The sequence below is a fragment of the Mercenaria mercenaria genome, chromosome 10, assembly GCF_021730395.1.
Source record: "Mercenaria mercenaria strain notata chromosome 10, MADL_Memer_1, whole genome shotgun sequence".
In the NCBI taxonomy this organism is placed as follows: Eukaryota; Metazoa; Mollusca; class Bivalvia; order Venerida; family Veneridae; genus Mercenaria; species Mercenaria mercenaria.
The window spans coordinates 45,909,006-45,928,629 of record NC_069370.1 but is presented as its reverse complement, the minus strand read 5'-3'; the positions used below and the strand labels follow the sequence as shown (position 1 = coordinate 45,928,629).

General features: G+C 35.6%; 1 protein-coding gene across 1 annotated transcript in view; it reads left to right on the top strand.

Moving 5' to 3' along the window:
- LOC128559904 (metallophosphoesterase domain-containing protein 1-like) overlaps positions 1 to 16,130 on the top strand; it is a 28,587-nt gene extending 12,457 nt beyond the window's left edge. The window contains exon 5 of the mRNA XM_053552970.1: positions 9,593 to 16,130. Within this exon, the coding sequence (XP_053408945.1) occupies positions 9,593 to 10,014 (422 nt within the window). The 3' untranslated portion in view covers positions 10,015 to 16,130. The remainder of the gene's footprint in view (positions 1 to 9,592) is intronic.
- Positions 16,131 to 19,624: the final 3,494 nt, after the last annotated feature.

The following is a 19,624-nucleotide window of genomic DNA, read 5'->3' as shown; positions in this document are numbered from 1 at the left end:
TTATTCTGGTGGGTCAATTGTTATTGACTTTGAACAAATTCTTTCAAATTCTGATGTAGTTCTTTCTAATAACTGTATAAGTAGCAATATTCCATGTGCTAATAATAATTCTCAAAGTGGGTGTGGCGGCATAATGGTATAAAAATCCTCTTTTTTGCAAGTAAATTCCTTCAAACATCGCGGTCACAAAGATGAGTTTTTCAGTTCGGATAATTAACTCAAATCACCAGCTAATATAAACGCTTTGAAACGATATGCACGTGATAACGGTCAAGTAGATGGGTGGTTTTAACCAAGAGTTTCCTATTCTCGATTGCTTCGAATTCAAAAAATCTTTGCTCGGTTGCACCGAATTTCTTGTATAATACAGAAAGAAATAAGGAAGATGAAACATGAAGGGTTGCGGACCCATTTGTATCGCCTATTAGTATCGTCCCATAGAAACTGAATCACTACATTGACCTAGTTTTATGGTAAGGTTAGTTCAAAATCTAGGATGAACGGGTTTACTATCGGACGGCAAAAGTACATACTGGTTGGTGCACGGTCCGGGACAACTGGGTATGAAAGAGGTAGTCATCATAGGAAAATTTAGCAGTGAATATTAGGAAAATGAAGTAGTGAAGATGTATAAGTAAATAAACAGTAAAGAAACTAGTAATTAGTTATTTAAACGGCTCACGCGAAATTTGGGCGTCACGTACATAAAAAACATGCGTGTAAAGTTCATTATTTAATATTATGGCCTCAAACTTACAGCACCGCTAGAGAATAAATATAGCTGGAATTCTATAGCATTTTTGATAAATTATTGACAGAAAGTTCAACAAAATTACATAAAAACAGCTGATTTTATACAGGATTACATGTGAAATTTTATATGGCGCGATCATAAATAACTACTTAGTTTTTATCGTAAATTCATGTAAAACACTTTATGCACAAAATTCAAACTTTTGGCCGGAAAACACAAAAAACAGTATAGAAAAATATTTAATGATGAATAAGTGGCAGCAATTTAAAAACGTAGAGTAAACGGTTACATGTCAAGCATTCTACTTTATCGACATGGCATATTCAACGAGGCGTATAGTTTATATTAAACAGGTGTGTGCGTGACCTATATATCGGTCGTGTACGTACAGAATAAATATGTCGTTTTAAAATAAACATGAGATTTACTGTTATCATCCTAAAAGTAACGTATTGACAGTTCATTACCACAACAGTTGCCTCTTAGATGTTTTGTAAGTCAAGAAGACAACCGCGGGTCTTTGTGGATAATTTTGCTAATAAACAACTTCAGCATTAGAAGACAGCATTCTGGTGGAACTTTGAAAGAAAGTAACATCTTATATTATTAGAAAACAAAACAAAAATAATTAAAATAAATATATTAATAAATGAATTAATAAGTAAATAAATGAATAAAAATAAAAAAATAAAGAAAGATTCTGTGTGCTAAAAGACATCATAAGGTAAATACAATATTTTATATTTGCTGCAGAGCTGGGCTATCGCATTTGGCAACTGTGTTTAAAAGATTATATTTCTAAGAACATGGCTTCCAATCGATAAGAATTTTGGGGGATAAATTTCTGAAAATTTATTGTGGCGGGAAAATTCTATCGACTGGAAGGTGACCGGGCGTTAGATTCGTTAATCGGTATCAGTTTAAACGTTTTTTGACTTAACATTATTGTAAGCCCGATTGATCTAGCTCGCGCGTTGTCATAATAGACGCAAACGTGAACCGCAGTTGGTATTTAACCTTAGTTTGTTTAAGTTGTTGCATTGCGTTGCAGTTACATATTTTCCGTTAAGGTATAATTTTTGATTATTCGGACTGACTGGCATGTCACGCTTGGTCTCCTTTCCGTCGAGTGAATTTTTCATCAACTTGGTCGGAGCCCTCGCGCTTACCCTATCAAGTTTAATTAGAGCGGCCGTTACAACCCATCTTATTATAATATTATCCCATCTTGTTATAATATTGTGTAAATGGAATTGAACCTTCAAACCAACTTGACAGGAGCTTCTGTGCCTACCCTGTCTCGTTGAAAATGTTACTGCGTATTTAAGATTGAATTAGGTTTTAATTACTTAACGGATAACTTTATTTTTGTCATATTTAATTTTTGTTGTTGAGTTTGTTCAGAATTGCTGGCAAGGCAGTTAAGTTCATTAACCTTCATCAGCTGGACAGGCGCCTCAGGCGTACCCGGTCCCGTTGAGGAGGTTACTTATTTTTGACATAAAAAGTTATTAATTATTTAACTTATGATCACTTTATTTTGTTACATTTGTTGTTATGATAGAATTGTTTGCAAGGTAATTATTAAACATACAGAGGAGGCAATGTGTGTTTATTAGCTCATCTGATTTTTTGAAAAAAAATGATGAGTTATTGTCATCACTTGAGCGGTTGTCGGCGTCGGCGTCGGCGTCGGCGTCGGCGTTGCCTGGTTAAGTTTTATGTTTAGGTCAGCTTTTCTCCTAAACTATCAAAGCTATTGCTTTGAAACTTGGAAGACTTGTTCACCATCATAAGCTGACCCTGTATGGCAAGAAACATAACTCCATCTTGCTTTTTGCAAGATTTATGGCCCCTTTTGTACTTAGAAAATGTCAGATTTCTTGGTTAAGTTTTATGTTTAGGTCAACTTTTCTCCTAAACTGTCAAAGCTATTGCTTTGAAACTTGGAATACTTGTTCACCATCATAAGCAGACCCTGTACATCAAGAAACATAACTCCATCTTGCTTTTTGCAAGAATTATTGCCCCTTTTGGACTTAGAAAATCAGATTTCTTGGTTAAGTTTTATGTTTAGGTCAGTTTTATCCTAAACTATCAAAGCTATTGCTTTAAAACTTGCAACACTTGTTCACCATCATAAGCTGACCCTGTACAGCAAGAAACATAACTCCATCCTGCTTTTTGCAAGATTTATGGCCCCTTTTGGACTTAGAAAATCATTTTCTTGGTTGAGTATTATGTTTAAGGCAACTTTTCTCATAAACTTTCAAAGCTATTGCTTTAAAACTTGCAACAGTTTTTCACAATCATAAGTGGACACTGTACATCAAGAAACATAACTCTATCCTGCTTTTTGCAAGAATGATGGCCCTTTTTAGACTTAGAAAATCATGGGTAGGACAACATTTCTATTATACAAAAAAAAATCAGATGAGCGTCAGCACCCGCAAGGCGGTGCTCTTGTTTTATTTCGAGTAATTTCAAATAATAAAAATTATTTTTCTTTTAAAATAATTTGATTTATTTTTAGAGAAATCAAACGTCACGTCCGTTGCTATGGAACCGATACGCCCTCGCTCTTTTCGTTATAAATTGGTACCCGAGTTTATACAAGCCTATAGCTAGTTAAATTTGATATCGGTAAACAGTCTGTCAAACTTGCATAAAAAGCTGAGAATTCTCGTGCAGCTCTCTGTCTGTTTTTGTACGTTGGCTGAGCGAGTACATGTAAAGTTGACAATTTTGCCCACCCGCCACACCCATAATGAGATTACAAAGGTGCCTGTTTTTATAAAATGCGTTTCCGTCCAGTTTCAATATGACAGCGATAATGACGAAGTTTATTTGAGGTAGTGGCCACCGGCCCAAAATCAAAATATGCATGTATATACAATCAGCAGTATACATTTATGGAATACGGGACGTAAATTTATTCAAATCTTATTCATAATATAAACCTATTAACTTGTATACTTTAGTTTCATGCATATAGTACATATTATTATATTTAAAGCAAACGTTTACGTTCTATGAAATCATAGTATGCGTACATGGCAACATTTTTATTGTAGTTTTATTGCTACTGCTTATAAGGATAATAAATAAGTAGACATAAATTGATATAATATTTCCTTGGAATATACTTTGCTCTTAATTTCTGTAAACAAGGACATAGCAAAAGAATGTGCATTTAATTTTCTTTACCAGTTCCACGTACATAATCTACAATATGTTCATTTTTGTCAACATTGTTATATTATCCTCTCTCTATCTCGAGCTGTTTCAGTAGGAGAGTTGAGACAGATTTTCTGCTCTAGTCATATATTTCAGATCGTCACTTGACGAGGATGAGTGTACAAATAAATCAAAAGGTTTCCAAAGACGATTTCACACATATTTGCTCGAAGTATATGGACTGCTGAAGACAATGATTAGATGTGGAACACGGATAATATGCCATTCAGCAAGTGTGGAGATAAACAGTAACATAAGATGTGTTATCAATTTTAATGTGTGTTATTTAATTATGTGCGTTTAAATGCCAAGTGTTTGTATACTCTGGATTCTCAATCAGATAACGTTCATTACAAATATATTGTTTTAAAGCTTGTTATGGAACTTGCTTTTGAAGGGATAAAATTATTTATTTTATGCTTTTATGGTAGCCTACGACACAATAATTTAATTGTCGCTCTACGTTATCATGATATATTCCTGGAGAATTCAAGCTGGCAGGGGGGAGACTGCGTGATATCTATATTAAATGCATTTAGTAAGCGTTTATAATTATATCTAATCTAGAGCATCTTTGTTAGACATTCAGCTATCATTTCTCGTCGGTCGTTTCCAATTCGTACCCGAGGGGACATGACAGCTTCAATAATGTAGTTCGCTTGTTGCATCGCAATTGCCACATACGTTCTTGCAAACCGTTGCTTGTACGAGTTTAATCGCTGTTGTGTAGCTTTGCTTTGCCTAAGACTATAACACATAATAGTATAATGTTTTAGGTGTTATGACACGAAGTTGCTCTGGGTTACTAAGTTCGGGTCTTATAGTACAGTAGAACCTAGATTGCCTGGCGTTGCATGAAAGGCATCAGTATATAGTAAACACTTTGCAGTAAATATTTAGTTATCTACGATTGCAGTAAAATACCACAGTTTTGATACTGTTTTCTAATAAAGTGTTATGACTCGAAGTTGCTTTGGATCACTCAGTCCTGTTCTTATAGTAAGGTAGGACATTGACTGCTTTGTGTTGTATAAAAGGCATCAGTAAATAGTATAAAGATTTTTTCAGTGATAATTTATTTATGTAGTATTATGATTGCAGTAGAATACCTTAATGTAAAGATTTTTGCAGTAAGTATTTAGTTAAGATCGCAGTAGAAGACCAAAGGTTTGATGCCATTCTCTGATAAATTGTTTTGACTCGAAGTTTCTTTGGGTCACTATGTATATCTTTTATAGCTAGGTAGGACCTAGATTACTTTACATTGTATAAATGCATCAGTAATTAGTACATAGTTTTCTGCACTAAATATTTAGTTAAGACTAAGTGACATTTCACAGGCTGGATGCCATATTTTAATAAAGTGTTATGACTCGAAGTTGCTTTGGGTCACTAGGTCCGGCTCTTATAGTACGGTAGGACCTAGATTGCGTTGCATTGCGTTTAAGGCATCAGTAAATAGTGCAAAGTTTGCTGCAGTAAATATTTAGTTAAGATTGCAGTGGAATATCACAGGTTTGATGCCAATCTATAATAAAGTGTTATGACTCGAAGTTGCTTTGGGTCACTAGGTCCGGCTCTTATAGTACGGTAGGACCTAGATTGCGTTGCATTGCGTATAAGGCATCAGTAAATAGTGCAAAGTTTGCTGCAGTAAATATTTAGTTAAGATTGCAGTGTAATATCACGGGGTTTGATGCCAATCTATAATAAAGTGTTATGACTCGAAGTTGCTTTGGGTCACTAGGTCCGGCTCTTATAGTACGGTAGGACCTAGATCGCGTTGCATTGCGTAAAAGGCATCAGAAAATAGTACAAAGTTTTCTGTAGTGTCTATTTAGTTAAGAGTGCAGTGGAATATTATAGATTTGATGCCATTCTGTAATAGAATGTTATGACTCGAAGTTGCTTTGGGTCACTAGGCCCGGCTCTTATAGTACGGTAGGACCTAGATTGCGTTGCATTGCGTAAAAGGCATCTTTAAACAGTACAAAGTTTTTCTGTAGGAAGTATTTAGTTAAGTGTGCAGTGGAATATTATAGATTTGACGCCATTCTTTAATAAAATGTTATGACTCGAAGTTGCTTTGGGTCTCTAGGTCCGGGTCTTATAGTGCGGTAGACCTAGATTGCGTTGCATTGCGTAAAAGGCATCATTATGTAGTACAAAGTTTTCTGTAGGAAGTATTTATTAGATTGCAGTGGAATATTACAGGTCTGATACCATTCTTTAATAAACTGTTATGACTCGAAGTTGCCTTGGGTCAACAGGTCCGGTTTTTATAGTACGGCAAGACCCAAATTGCGTTGAGTTGCGTAAAGGGCATCAGTAAATAGTACAAAGTTTTCGGCAGTAAATAGTTAGTTTAGATTGCAATAGAATACTACAGGTTTGATGCCATTCTTTAATAAAGTCGTATGACTCGAAGTTGCTTTGGGTCACTAGGTCCGGCTCTTATAGTACTGTAGGACTTAGATTGCTTTGCGTTGCGTAAAAAGGCATCGTTAAATAAAATAAAGATTTTACAGTAAATATTTAGTAATGTAGTGTAAGATTGCAGTAGAATACCACAGTTTTGATGCCGTTCCCTAGTTAAGTATTATGACCGATTCTTATAGTGTGGTAGGACCTATATTGCTCGGGGTTGTGTAACAGGCATTAATAAACAGTAAAACACTGTAGTAAATAACTGGATTTAGGTAATGTAAGGTTGCTTATTTTTCTTTTTGATGATTTGTTTTTCGACGCCAACAACGTGAGTAAAAAGACTATGAGCTTGAATGGAGCCTCGCTTGTTTATAGTCCCAAACTTCTCTCAAGTAACGTGAACCGCAATTGGTATTTAACTTTAGTTTGTTTAAGTTGTTGCATTGCGTTGCAGTTACATATTTTCCGTTAAGGTATAATTTTTGATTATTCGGACTGACTGGCATGTCACGCTTGGTCTCCTTCCCGTCGAGTGAATTTTTCATCAACTTGGTCGGAGCCCTCGCGCTTACCCTATCAAGTTTAATTAGAGCGGCCGTTACAACCCATCTTATTATAATATTATCCCATCTTGTTATAATATTGTGTAAATGGAATTGAACCTTCAAACCAACTTGACAGGAGCTTCTGTGCCTACCCTGTCTCGTTGAAAATGTTACTGCGTATTTAAGATTGAATTAGGTTTTAATTACTTAACGGATAACTTTATTTTTGTCATATTTAATTTTTGTTGTTGAGTTTGTTCAGAATTGCTGGCAAGGCAGTTAAGTTCATTAACCTTCATCAGCTGGACAGGCGCCTCAGGCGTACCCGGTCCCGTTGAGGAGGTTACTTATTTTTGACATAAAAAGTTATTAATTATTTAACTTATGATCACTTTATTTTGTTACATTTGTTGTTATGATAGAATTGTTTGCAAGGTAATTATTAAACATACAGAGGAGGCAGTGTGTGTTTATTTTATTTCGAGTAATTTCAAATAAAGAGTTCAAAACTGATGTCTGGGTCGAAATTTGAGTCTTTAGCTTAAATATTTGAAAAAACTTGTTAACACTCCAAAAATTTCATAACCTATTATGATATACATGAAACCTGGTCATGATGTTTGTCTTGATGAAACCTAGGTAAAGTTAGAAAGAAGTCGTCAGAGGTCATTAAGTAGATATGCAATTATACTCATTTAAAAAGCCTTGTTAACAACCTAGTTTCATAAACAGCTGGACAGAAGTACATCAAACTTGGTTTATAGCATCCTTGCGTGAGTATTCTCAGATTTGTTGAAATGGTTCTTCACCAAGTCTTTGTAGCATTTAAGGTCAAAATCAGTTGAGAGACCAGTGGCATTCTTTTTAGCTCACCTGAACTTTGTTCAGTTTGAGCTATTAGTATAGGTGGATGGTCTGGCATTTATCTTTTCCGTCCTGCATCAACAGTTTTACAGTTTTACTTAAACATCATCTCTGAAACTACTAATCAGAATTACACAAACCTGGTCTGTAGCATCCTAGTATGAACCTCTATCCAGTTTGATCAAATGGTTCAGCTTAGGTTATTTTAGTGGCCGCTATTGGTTAAAGTAGAAAAAGAACCTTTAAACAACTTCTCGTGAGCCACTTGATGGCTCTTCAATACACTTGATCTGTAGCATCATTATAAGGTCCTTTCCCAATTTTTTTTCAAAAGGGAGACACTTGGTCCCTTTTAGGGGTAGCTAGAGTTAAAGATAGGAACACCTTTAAATGATTTCTTCTCATGAACTACTTAACAGATCCTCATCAAACTGTGGCATTATTGTAAGGTCCTTTCCAAAGTTTGTTTTCAAATGGGGGCATTTAGTCCAAATTGTAAAAGTTGCCAGAGAAAAAAAATAGAAAAACCTGTATACAACTTCTTCCCATGATGGATCTTCATTGAACTTGGTCTATAGAGTGATTGTCAGGTCCTCTCACAAAGTTATTCTGATGGGGCACTTTGCCACTGAAAAGGGGGCAACTAGAGCTGAAAATAAAAATAAAACATGTGGACAACTTCTTTCCATAAACCGTTTTATGGATCTTCATCAAGCTTGGTCTGTAGTATCATTATAAGGTACTCACCAAATAAATTCAGATGGCAATGCTTGGTCTTTTCTAGGGGCAGTTATAGAGTTAAAAATAGAAAAAGTTTAAACAACATTTTACAAAAGACAAATATATAGCCCTCTTAGGGTTCACTAAAACTAACAGTAGAAAAACATTTAAATGACTACTTCTTATGAACCACTAAATGGATCTTCATCAGACTTAGTCTGTGGAATCATTTTAAGGTCCTCTCCCAAATTGTTCGGTTAGGGGCACTTAGCCCAATTTACGGGCAACTGGAGAGGAAAACAAGGGAGAGCCAGAGGTAAAAGTAGAAAAAATAACTTCAAACAAGTTCTTTTCTTTAACGGCTTGATGAATCATTACTACATGTAGATTCAGCATGTGGCATCCTTGCCACTGACCTCTGTCAGTTTTGTTGAATTAGTTCTGATTGGTCCTTTTTTGGGACCACTTATCTAAAAAAAAATAATAAAAAATTTAACACCTTCGTAAAAATTGCTTGATTGATTGTCAGCAAACTCTAGTTTGACTAATGATGTAGCATTTTTGGGTCATCATATATAGCAAACAAAGAAAAAGCTTTGAGTAACTTTTAATGAACTGCTCAAAGGATATCTGTATGAAGAGTGCAGACCTACTGATCAGTGGGTCGTGCATTTGATTCCTGGATGAGGCACATGTTCTATGTGACAATTTAATGAAAAAACATTTTGTTCATTTGTCCTGCACCTGATTCATGTGGGGAAGTTGGCATTTACTTGCGGAGAACAGGTTTGTACTGGTACAGAATCCAGGAAGTTAACTGTCTGCTGTTACATAACTTAAATACTGTTAAAAAAATGGTTTTAAACCCAAAACACACAAAAAACAAATTCAACAAACTTGGTCTGAAGCAAAGTCAAATAGTCAAAAAAAAAAGGTAAGGGGAAGGGCCTCCTCAGTTGAGCGACTTAGGCCCTTTGTTTTGCTTAAATCGAACAGCTGATGTCTGACCTTTTTTTATGAAATGTGTAACATTGATTTCTTGCAGGATATGGTATTTATAAAGATGGAAAAACGACTTTCATAAATGCATCAATCTGCACTCGTGGATATAAACCAACAAATCGACCAGTTAAGTTCCGATTATACGTTCCAGATCCATTTGTCTGTGATATGGATACTGCAAATTGCAGTACAAAAATGGGTTGTGAATCTTCTAGAAAAGGCTGTGATACCTCAGAATTTGTTAATTGTGACAATGGCTGTGATACGTTGGAATTTGTTAAACATGACAATGGCTGTGATACGTCGGAATTTGTTAAACCTGACAATGGCTGTGATACATCAGAATTTGTTAAATGTGACAATTTCTGTGATAGTGAATTAATCAAAACAAATGCAAGATCATTTCCAAGTAACACCAAACAAGAGCAATTCAAAGAAAAGTTGAGAGAATGTGCTTCCAATTAGAACTGGGTGAAAATGATGGAACAGAATTAGATTACACAAAATTAACAGATTGTGAAATGCATACTAGTATATGAAATGTATATACTGTAAAATCATTTAATTTTGTTGGCCTAAAATTTTATAGTTTCAGTCAATATCCTATTTCATAGTGGTGGCTTAAATTTTACTGGATTTCCAAGTTTTAAGAAAACTTTGTATACAAATGTTCTTTCTTCCCCAGGATTTATTTTCTTGGACTAACACAACCTCAAAATCCAAAAAAAAACAATTCCCCATGGAAATCAATGATTTTACGGTACTAATTCAGAGGAAGTACAAACAGATTTGTTTCTTTTTACAGTAGGGGCACTGTTCCCAAGCTTTCCTTGAATAGAGGTAGATTTTCAACAGTTGTGATAAACCCAGAGCAAACAGCATTTTATGAAGGTACACATCCAACCATGAACCTGCTTTGATAAATACAGTTTCATCTACACAGTCATCTAATTATGAACATTCCTAGGTAAATCAGACTCTTGTCTACACATGTAACCACAAACTTGCTTTGATGAAATACACTATTTCATCTACACATCCAACAAAGAACACTATTTCCTATTCCTGCTTTGATAAAGCACACTTTTTCATCTATACATCCAGCCAACAATCTGCTGTATAACACATTATTTTATTAGCTCACCTGTTATATAGTGACAAGGTGAGCTTTTGTGATCGCATTTTGTCCGTCGTCCGTTGTCTGTCCATCCGTAGTCCGTCTATCGTCTGTTCACAATTTCTTGTTAACACGATAAAAACCACATTTTTCAATCAATTTTAATCAAACTTGCACACAGCTTGTATTGGCATAATATCTCAGTTCCTTTTGAAAAGTGGCCAGATCCCATCATGGGTTCCAGAGTTGTGGCCCCTTAAAGGGCCAAAATTTACTACTTTTGGCTTGTGAACACGATAGAGACCACATTTTGCAATCAACTTTAATCCAACTTGCACACAACTTGTATTTGTATAATATCTGGGTTACTTTCGGAAATTGGTCAGATCCCATTGTAGGTTCCAGTGTTTATCGCCCCTTAAATGGCCGAAATTTGCTATTTTTGGCTTGTGAACAAGTTAGAGACTACATTTTGCAATCAACTTTAAGCAAACTTGCACACAACTTGTATTGGCATAATATCTCGAATCCTTTCAAAAACTGGTCAGATCCCATCATAGGTTCCAGAGTTATGGCGCCTTAAAGGGCCAAAATTTGCTATTTTGGCTTTTGCAGCCATACAGAGACTTCATTTATAGTTTGATTTGATACAGACTTGCAAAATATCTTTAACAACAATAACTCTTGGATTCCATGGTGAATCTGTCAGGTCCATTTATAGGTTCCTGAGTTACGGTCCCTGATTGACCCCTGAAAGAGCCAAAATTTGTTAATTTTTACCTTGTGAACACGATAGAAGTAACATTTTATATTTGATTTTAACCACACTTACACACAACTTAAGTCACAGTAAGATCTCAGTTCTTTTTGAAAACTGGCTAGATTCCATCATGAGGTCTAGAGTTACTGAAAGGGGCAAATTTTCTATGTTGGCTCTTTCAGCCATATAGAGGTTTCATATTATTATATGCTGCTTTGATTTGATACAAACTTGCATGGAATGATTATCTTGATGATCTCTAGGCCTGGATTGAAACTGGCTCATGTCGGGTCAAAAACTAGGTCACCCGCTCAAATCAAAGGAAAAGCTTGTTAACACTTGAGGCCACATTTATGACCCGATCTTCATGAAACTTAGACAGAATGTTTATCTTGATGATTCCTAGGCCAAATTTGAAACTCGGTCATGTGGGGTCAAAAACTAGCTCACCACTCAAATCAAAGGAAAAGCTTGTTAAAACTGTAGAGGCCACTTTTATGACCCTATCTTCAAGAAACTTTTGTCAGAATATTTATCTTGATGATAAAGTTTAACAGGTGAGCGATATAGGACCATCATGGCCCTCTTGTTTAGCATAAAATTAAAAGCCTTAAGGGACTTTAAATCTGCTTTAGTATAGCTCACTATTTTGCCTACACATCCAACCATGAACCTGCATCGATCAAGCATGTGCTATTTTTCCATTGAGGTTGCCAGTAGAAGGAAGTTATATTGCAAGCCTTATATTATTAAGAGATATAAGCAACAAAATCATTAGAATAAACTACACAGAAAAGAAATATTTATGCAGCTTAGATTTATGTGATATTGCTTTCCTAATGATGCAAGACATATTGATTAAACCGTTTTATGCTGTTAGTTATTCCAGATCTGATAGCATTATTTTATTCGCAACCATTATCTTATCTCCAGATATTTTTGGTTCACTGTATGTATTATGAAACTATTTTATTTATGAATTTTCATTTTAGTTATTGTGTTTCAATTTTTCCAACACTTGTTTTTGTACCATCTGTGTTTAAGCCCTGGATGGCATAAAGTATTTGAACTGTCCATCTTGTCAGTCTTTACTTTGAACTATCCTGTCAGTCTTTACTTTGTACTTTTGGTTAAAGTTCCGTGTGCAATTAAGTATCGAGCTGTTTCTCAGTATGAGCTATTTAAGTTGGACACAATGCTTACCAGTTATCAAACCTACTGAAATAACTATGTTAGATAACTCTTGGTTGAATTTGATTCAAATTATGGCCCTTTCTCCAAACAGAAAATGCATTTAAATCTTGCCTGAAATCAGCTTGTCAAACTGTATGTCAGTAACAAAATTATGTAATACAACTATTAGAATTAAACATCACAAAATGCTTCCCATTTATCAGACCTACTGAAATTACCAAGTTGGATATAACTTTTTGTTGAATTTGATTCCCACCATGGCCTTTTTTTCTTAGAACTTAAAAAAAATGGTTAAACTTTTGCATGCAACTAAGAGTGAAGCTTTATCTTGATGTGTATTGGATTGAAACTTAACACAGTATGGCTTCCCAATCCTCAAGCTTACTGAAATAACCAAGTTATATAATTCTTGGTTGAATTTAATTGAAGTTATGGCCTTTTTTTAACATAGGAGTTTGGTTGAAGTTTTGGATGCAAGTTGTTACCATTGCCATAATAAAATTTGAATTTTACATTTAAAATTACATAAGTCTTGCAGTTATGGCCCTTATTCAGCTTAGAAGCTGTTGAATAAGAAAGCTTTCTATCTTCTGGGCAACACTTGTTTCATTATTTGTCTGATGGTCCTTTTAAGGTGACAGTACACTTTTAGTACAGTTTAGATTGTGTAATCTGAATAAATATTGATATTGGTTTTAACCTTTTATGATAAACTATTTGTTACTGTGAGGACTTGTTTTATGCAAGGTTTTTTATATATTGCATTGTCACAGTTTTTTAGCTCACCTGTCACATAGTGACAAGGTGAGCTTTTGTGATCACCCTTCGTCCGGCGTCCGGCGTCAGTCCGTCCGTGCGTCAACAATTTCGTGTCTGCACGATAGTGGTTTCATTTATGATTTTATTTTAACCAAACTTGCACACAACTTGTATCACCATGAGATCTTGGTTCCTTTCTTGAACTGGCCAGATCCCATTATGGGTTCCAGAGTTATGGCCCCTGAAAGGGCCAAAATTAGCTATTTTGACCTTGTCTGCACAATAGCAGCTTCATTTATGATTTGAATTTAATCAAACTTACACAAAACTTGTGTCACCATAAGATCTTGGTTCCTTTCTTGAACCAGCCAGATCACATTATGGGTTCCAGAGTTATGGCCCCTGAAAGGGCCAAAATTAGCTATTTTGACCTTGTCTGCACAATAGCAGCTTCATTTATGATTTGATTTTAACCAAACTTGCACACAACTTGTATCACCATAAGATCTTGATTCCTTTCTTGATTTGGCAAGATTCCTTCATGGGTTCCAGAGTTATGGCCCCTGAAAGGGCCAGAATTAGCTATTTTGACCTTGTCTGGACAATAGCAGCTTCATTTATGATTTGAATTTAATCAAACTTGCACAAAACTTGTGTCACCATAAGATCTCGGTTTCTTTCTTTAACCGGCCAGATCACATTATGGGTTCCAGAGTTATGGCCTCTGAAAGGGCCAAAATTAGCTATTTTGACCTTGTCTGCACAATAGCAGCTTCATTTATGATTTGATTTTAACCAAACTTGCACACAACTTGTATCACCATAAGATCTTGATTCCTTTCTTGATTTGGCAAGATTCCTTCATGGGTTCCAGAGTTATGGCCCCTGAAAGGGCCAAAATTAGCTATTTTGACCTTGTCTGCACAATAGCAGCTTCATTTATGATTTGATTTTAACCAAACTTGCACACAACTTGTATCACCACAAGATCTTGCTTACTTTCTTGAACTGGCCAGATTCCATCATGGGTTCCGGAGTTATGGCCCCTTAAAGGTCCAAAATTGGCTGTTTTGGCTTTTGCAGCCATATAGAGACTTCATTTATGGTTTTATTTGATACAAACGTCCAAAATGTCTTCAACATCAATAAATCTTGGATTCCATGACAAATCAGATCCAATCGTAGGTTCCAGAGTTATTTTATATCTGATTACCACCCCTGATTGTAATCAAAATGGATTTATATCAGTAAGTACTTATAGGACGTATTTGAAATTTCATTATTGTTATTAGTTGGAGTGAGACAATCAGGGTAGATAACTATGGATTGATTTTATGTCAAATTACCTCCCTTTATTTCAAATTAAATTAAATCTCCGTAACTAATGAAGATACTGATTTGAAATTTCATTTATGTCAACAGATTTATTTGGCAGATCTTTCTTTTGTTCACTTACAATATATATTGTTTTTAATTACTTCCCTTTTTCGTTACTATAAATAGCTTATTTTTAGTAACTTTTTTATTATTGGTCGTAGGGAAAAACCGAGACCACTTTTCAGTGGTACAACATGGATGGTACCTCCAATTTTTAGGTGTATTTTGAGAAGAATTGTAAGAATTTTTTTCTTTCTTTTTGTTTAAATTCTTCCCTTTGTTGTTCCTGTCCTTTGGATTTAGATATTTTTTCTGAGGACCTTCTTGTCCTCAAGTGCAATGATAACAGGTGAGCGATATAGGGCCATCATGGCCCTCTTGTTTTATATCAGATCACATTTTAAATATCTTCCACAAATATGCATTTAGGTATGATTTTTTTAGCTGACCTGAACCAAGTGTTCAGCGTGAGCTATTAGTATAGCTATATTAGTATAGGTGGATGGTCCAGCTGTCTATCATCATTGGTCCATTGTCATCATTTTGCACTTAAATATCTGTTTATATATCACATTTGTTCAAATGGAGGCACTTGTGGGAGCTAAAAATAGGAAAACCGTTGAACAACTTTTTCATGAACCACAGGACAAAGCTTCATCAAACCTTCTTTGTAGCATAATGGTAAGGTCCTATCTCAATTTATATCAATCGGGGCACTTTGTCCCATTAAGGGGCTGCTAAAGCTAAAAACAGGAATACCTTCTCATGAACTTTTTGATGGATGTTCATCAGACTTGGTCTGTAACAACGTTGTTAGGTCCTTTCTCAAATTTGTCCAAATTTGGGCATGTGACCTGTTTTATGGTTTTGTATGCTTAATACAGATTTTACCATTATTGATTCTGTGTGTCATGATTTTTTGTTCAAGGTCAAATATTCAAGGTCAGGTGAGCAACTTAGGGCCACTATGACCCCCTTGTTTGCTAAGACTTATTAAGTTCTACATTTTACATCACAGTTTTACTTATGTCGTAAGATATTATTTGATAAATATCTATTTTTGAAACATTTATACTTGGCTATGTTGAACTCATGTAATGTGCTTTGGAGTTACATGTTTAGGTAACAGATAATGAGCCGTGCCATGAGAAAATCACTATGTTGGTTTTCTCATGGCACGGCTCAATTATATTAATTGTTTTTGTGATATGATATACTCCTGTATTTATATTTTGGCATTCTTGAGTTGTTAATGCTTGGCTTTTTGGTGACAGTTTGAATATCTTGAAGTCATATATGAAATGAAATTGCCAACTGTCATTATAGGCCCACTGCTTTAAATTAAAACATACCATTAAAGTGTGGCCAAAATATTGTTTGTCTGCTGTTTATGTTCCACCTCTACCTCACCACTTGCCACAAACCGGACATAAAGAACATTGTTTTCGAGCTTCATTTTGGGTGTTGAATTCTTCTTGTGAGGAAGCTATCAAGCTGGCTTAGCGAAAGTCAGTGGTTCTACCAAGGTGCCCACTCAGATAATGCATGGAGGAGCACTTGGGGTCTTCCTCCACCGTCAAAGCTTGAAAGTCGCCATATGACCTATAATTGTACTGGTGCAACTTTAAACCCAACAAAAAATTGTCACTCTTGTGCCAGTTATTTGGATTATTTTTGGTACATGGTCCTTTTACACTGTGTGTTAGTCTATGCTGCAGTTGGGGGTTTTTTTTTCAACATAGAAGCTTGCATCTGTCTTGAAACAGTTCAAGGGTGGTAAATGGGATAATTATCAATTATGTACTGCCTTAGAGTTTTTTCCCTTTGCACCATGAAAAACTGTGCTACAAAATTTGCAACAATAAAGTTTCTTCCTGGTTTTGAAAAATGGTACACAATTGCATCAGGTGAACCACATACTAATAATGATCTTTATGACAAGTCACCTTTAATTATCAGTGAATAGTTTGTGCTACTTAACGGTCTATAGTTCAATAGTAAATTTTGCTGTCCTTAAGTCAAAACTTGAAGATAAAAACACAAGATGAAAATTTATTTTTTATGTCATGTAATAAAAACTGTGGACAGCGGGCAATAGTATAGACTGTTGACTAGCAAACTATTCAGAAAGTGTGTATTATAACACAACTGTGTATCAAGGTCAAAGGTTTGAGCCTTCCATTTCATGTCCACTCTGTATCTCCTAAACCCCTTGAAGGATTTTCATGAAACATGAGTCTAATGAATTCCTCATCAAGCATCAAGATGATGTGCAGAACTCATGAGTTAGCCATGTTTGCTCAAGGTCAAGGTCAAGGTCACAACTCGAGGTCAAAGGTTTGAGCCTTCCATTTTGTGTCTGCTTTGTATCTCCTTAACCCCTTGAAGGATTTTCATGAAACGTGAGTCAAACAATCACCTCATTAAGACAATGTGCAGAACTCATGAGTCAGCCTTGTTGGTGCAAGGTCAAGGCCACAGCTCAAGGTCAAAGGTTTGAGCCTTCCATTTTGTGTCTGCTTTGTATCTCCTAAACCCCTTGAAGGATTTTCAAATTCATTGATTTCCTCTTACATGGACTATAAAATATTCTTAACAAAGGCAATGCTTTCATCCAATACCATCAACCCTTTCTATAACAGCAGCGGGATATGTAGCTGTCTTTCAGACTGCCATGTTTCTGATGTCATGTAACAAAATACTAATTGAATGGCTTTTTGGTTAATGATTGTATACTTTAATTTGCTTATTTACTGTATTGAGCTTTCATCTTGTTAAAGTGTCATTTGATCTTGTCTAGTTTTTTAACATGATAATACGCCGCCCTATAGCCAAGAACACGGGATATTAACCTAGCTTTTTCACATAATAAGACACTATTTGGACAAGTTAAGATCTCACTTTGACATGATAACATAGCCTTTTAACATAATAAGACTCTGTTTTGACAGGTTAACACCACAAGTTGAGAAAATAACACGACTAGTTAACACAGTAAGACACTGTTTTAACAAGTTAACACCACACTCTGATATGATAACATGAAATGTGCCAACATAAGACAGCTGAGGCGTTCCATAAACGATGTTAGGGTATGATTGAAACCTATGAGCACAGAACTATCTCCTTGGCTTCGTGCCTATTTTCTTCTCCCACCATAAACAGTAAATATTTCTACTCTCAAACCAGTTTTGTTACACAGTTTAATTCCAAAGGTATTGTATACATTCTAGCTGTCCCACGTCTACTATGTTAGCTTTTTGCTACCATTTAAAATGCAAACAGTTGACAATGAAAGTGCTGCCATAATGAAATGACCCAGTTCACCGCTGTACCAGCTTGCTGGCAAACATCATTACGATCATAAATCAATAAAATCTGTTAAAAGATCATTTGGAAGCAAAGAATGCAACCAAGCAGAATAATAGCAGACTAGGTTTGATTAACAAACATTCAAGTTGTCTGTAAAGTTAATTGAAATCTACTTGGACTAGCGTATATTCGATGCATTGCTTGTAACTTCTCCACATGAATCAGAGGTGGAGGACGAATGATTTCAGACACAATGTCTGTTATCAAATCGTCACAGAGAACATACGCCCCACCCAGGATCGAAGTCACGACCCCGCGATCCGTAGGAAAATTATTTACTACTGTACTACATAAGACGGCTTATTGTTTTATTGAAATGTCGTTTTGACGTTCACGAGGTTATCATCTAAACTGATGCCAAGTTTCTGAAACTTATTTTGTTTATAAGCATATCTAGACAACTATAAATCTTAATAATCTTCTTGATCTTGTCTGTGTGACGCTGGTTCAAATTTCATTTAAACCCCTGTCTTAGGTTTAGGATCAGCCAGAACCACTTCTCTACTTTTTCTGTCTTATTTTCTTTTTCTTTTTGATTTGTTTATGGACAAAATTATGTACAACTCGTTACATAGTTAAAAGAATACTGAAACCATTTTCGGTACAGATTTTATTTCCAAATACATTGTATACCTTACAGCTATCTCACGCCTACTCGGTTTGCTTCTTGATATCAGTTAAAATGCAAACATGTGACAATGCAAGTGCTTTAATGACGAAATGGCCCAGTTCACCGCTAAATCAGCTTGCTGGTAAACAGCGCCACGACTACAAATCAAAAATAAATTAGCGAACTTTAAGTTCTCTGTAACGTTAAATCAAATCTACATCGCCTACCATTCCCCAATTTTTGATATTCGATACACTGTTTGTAAAAATACCAAAAATTGATGACACTCGCCTTTGTTGACGTTCTTTTATCGCGACATGTACTAGGTCGGAAGTTACGACAGAGCGATTTACCGTATACCTCTGAGAGATGTAGCTCTGTTGTTTATCAGGTGTGTGTAAGGTGTGTTCTAATGTATACGAGAGATGTAGCTCTGTTGTTTATCAGGTTTGTGTAAGGTGTGTTCTAATGTATACGAGAGATGTAGTTCTGTTGTTTATCAGGTGTGTGTAAGGTGTGTTCTAATGTATACGAGAGATGTAGCTCTGTTGTTTACCAGGTGTGTGTAAGGTGTGTTCTAATGTATACGAGAGATGTAGCTCTGTTGTTTACCAGGTGTGTGTAAGGTGTGTTCTAATGTATACGAGAGATGTAGCTCTGTTGTTTATCAGGTGTGTGTAAGGTGTGTTCTAATGTATACGAGAGATGTAGCTCTGTTGTTTATCAGGTGTGTGTAAGGTGTGTTCTAATGTATACAGTGTTGTACTTTGCTTATTATGTCTCCCCCAGGATATTGTTTTTGCCCTGTCCATCCGTTCGTCCTTCTGTCCGTCCGTCCCTCCGTCCGTACGTCACACTTCATTTCCGAGCAATAACTGGAGAACCA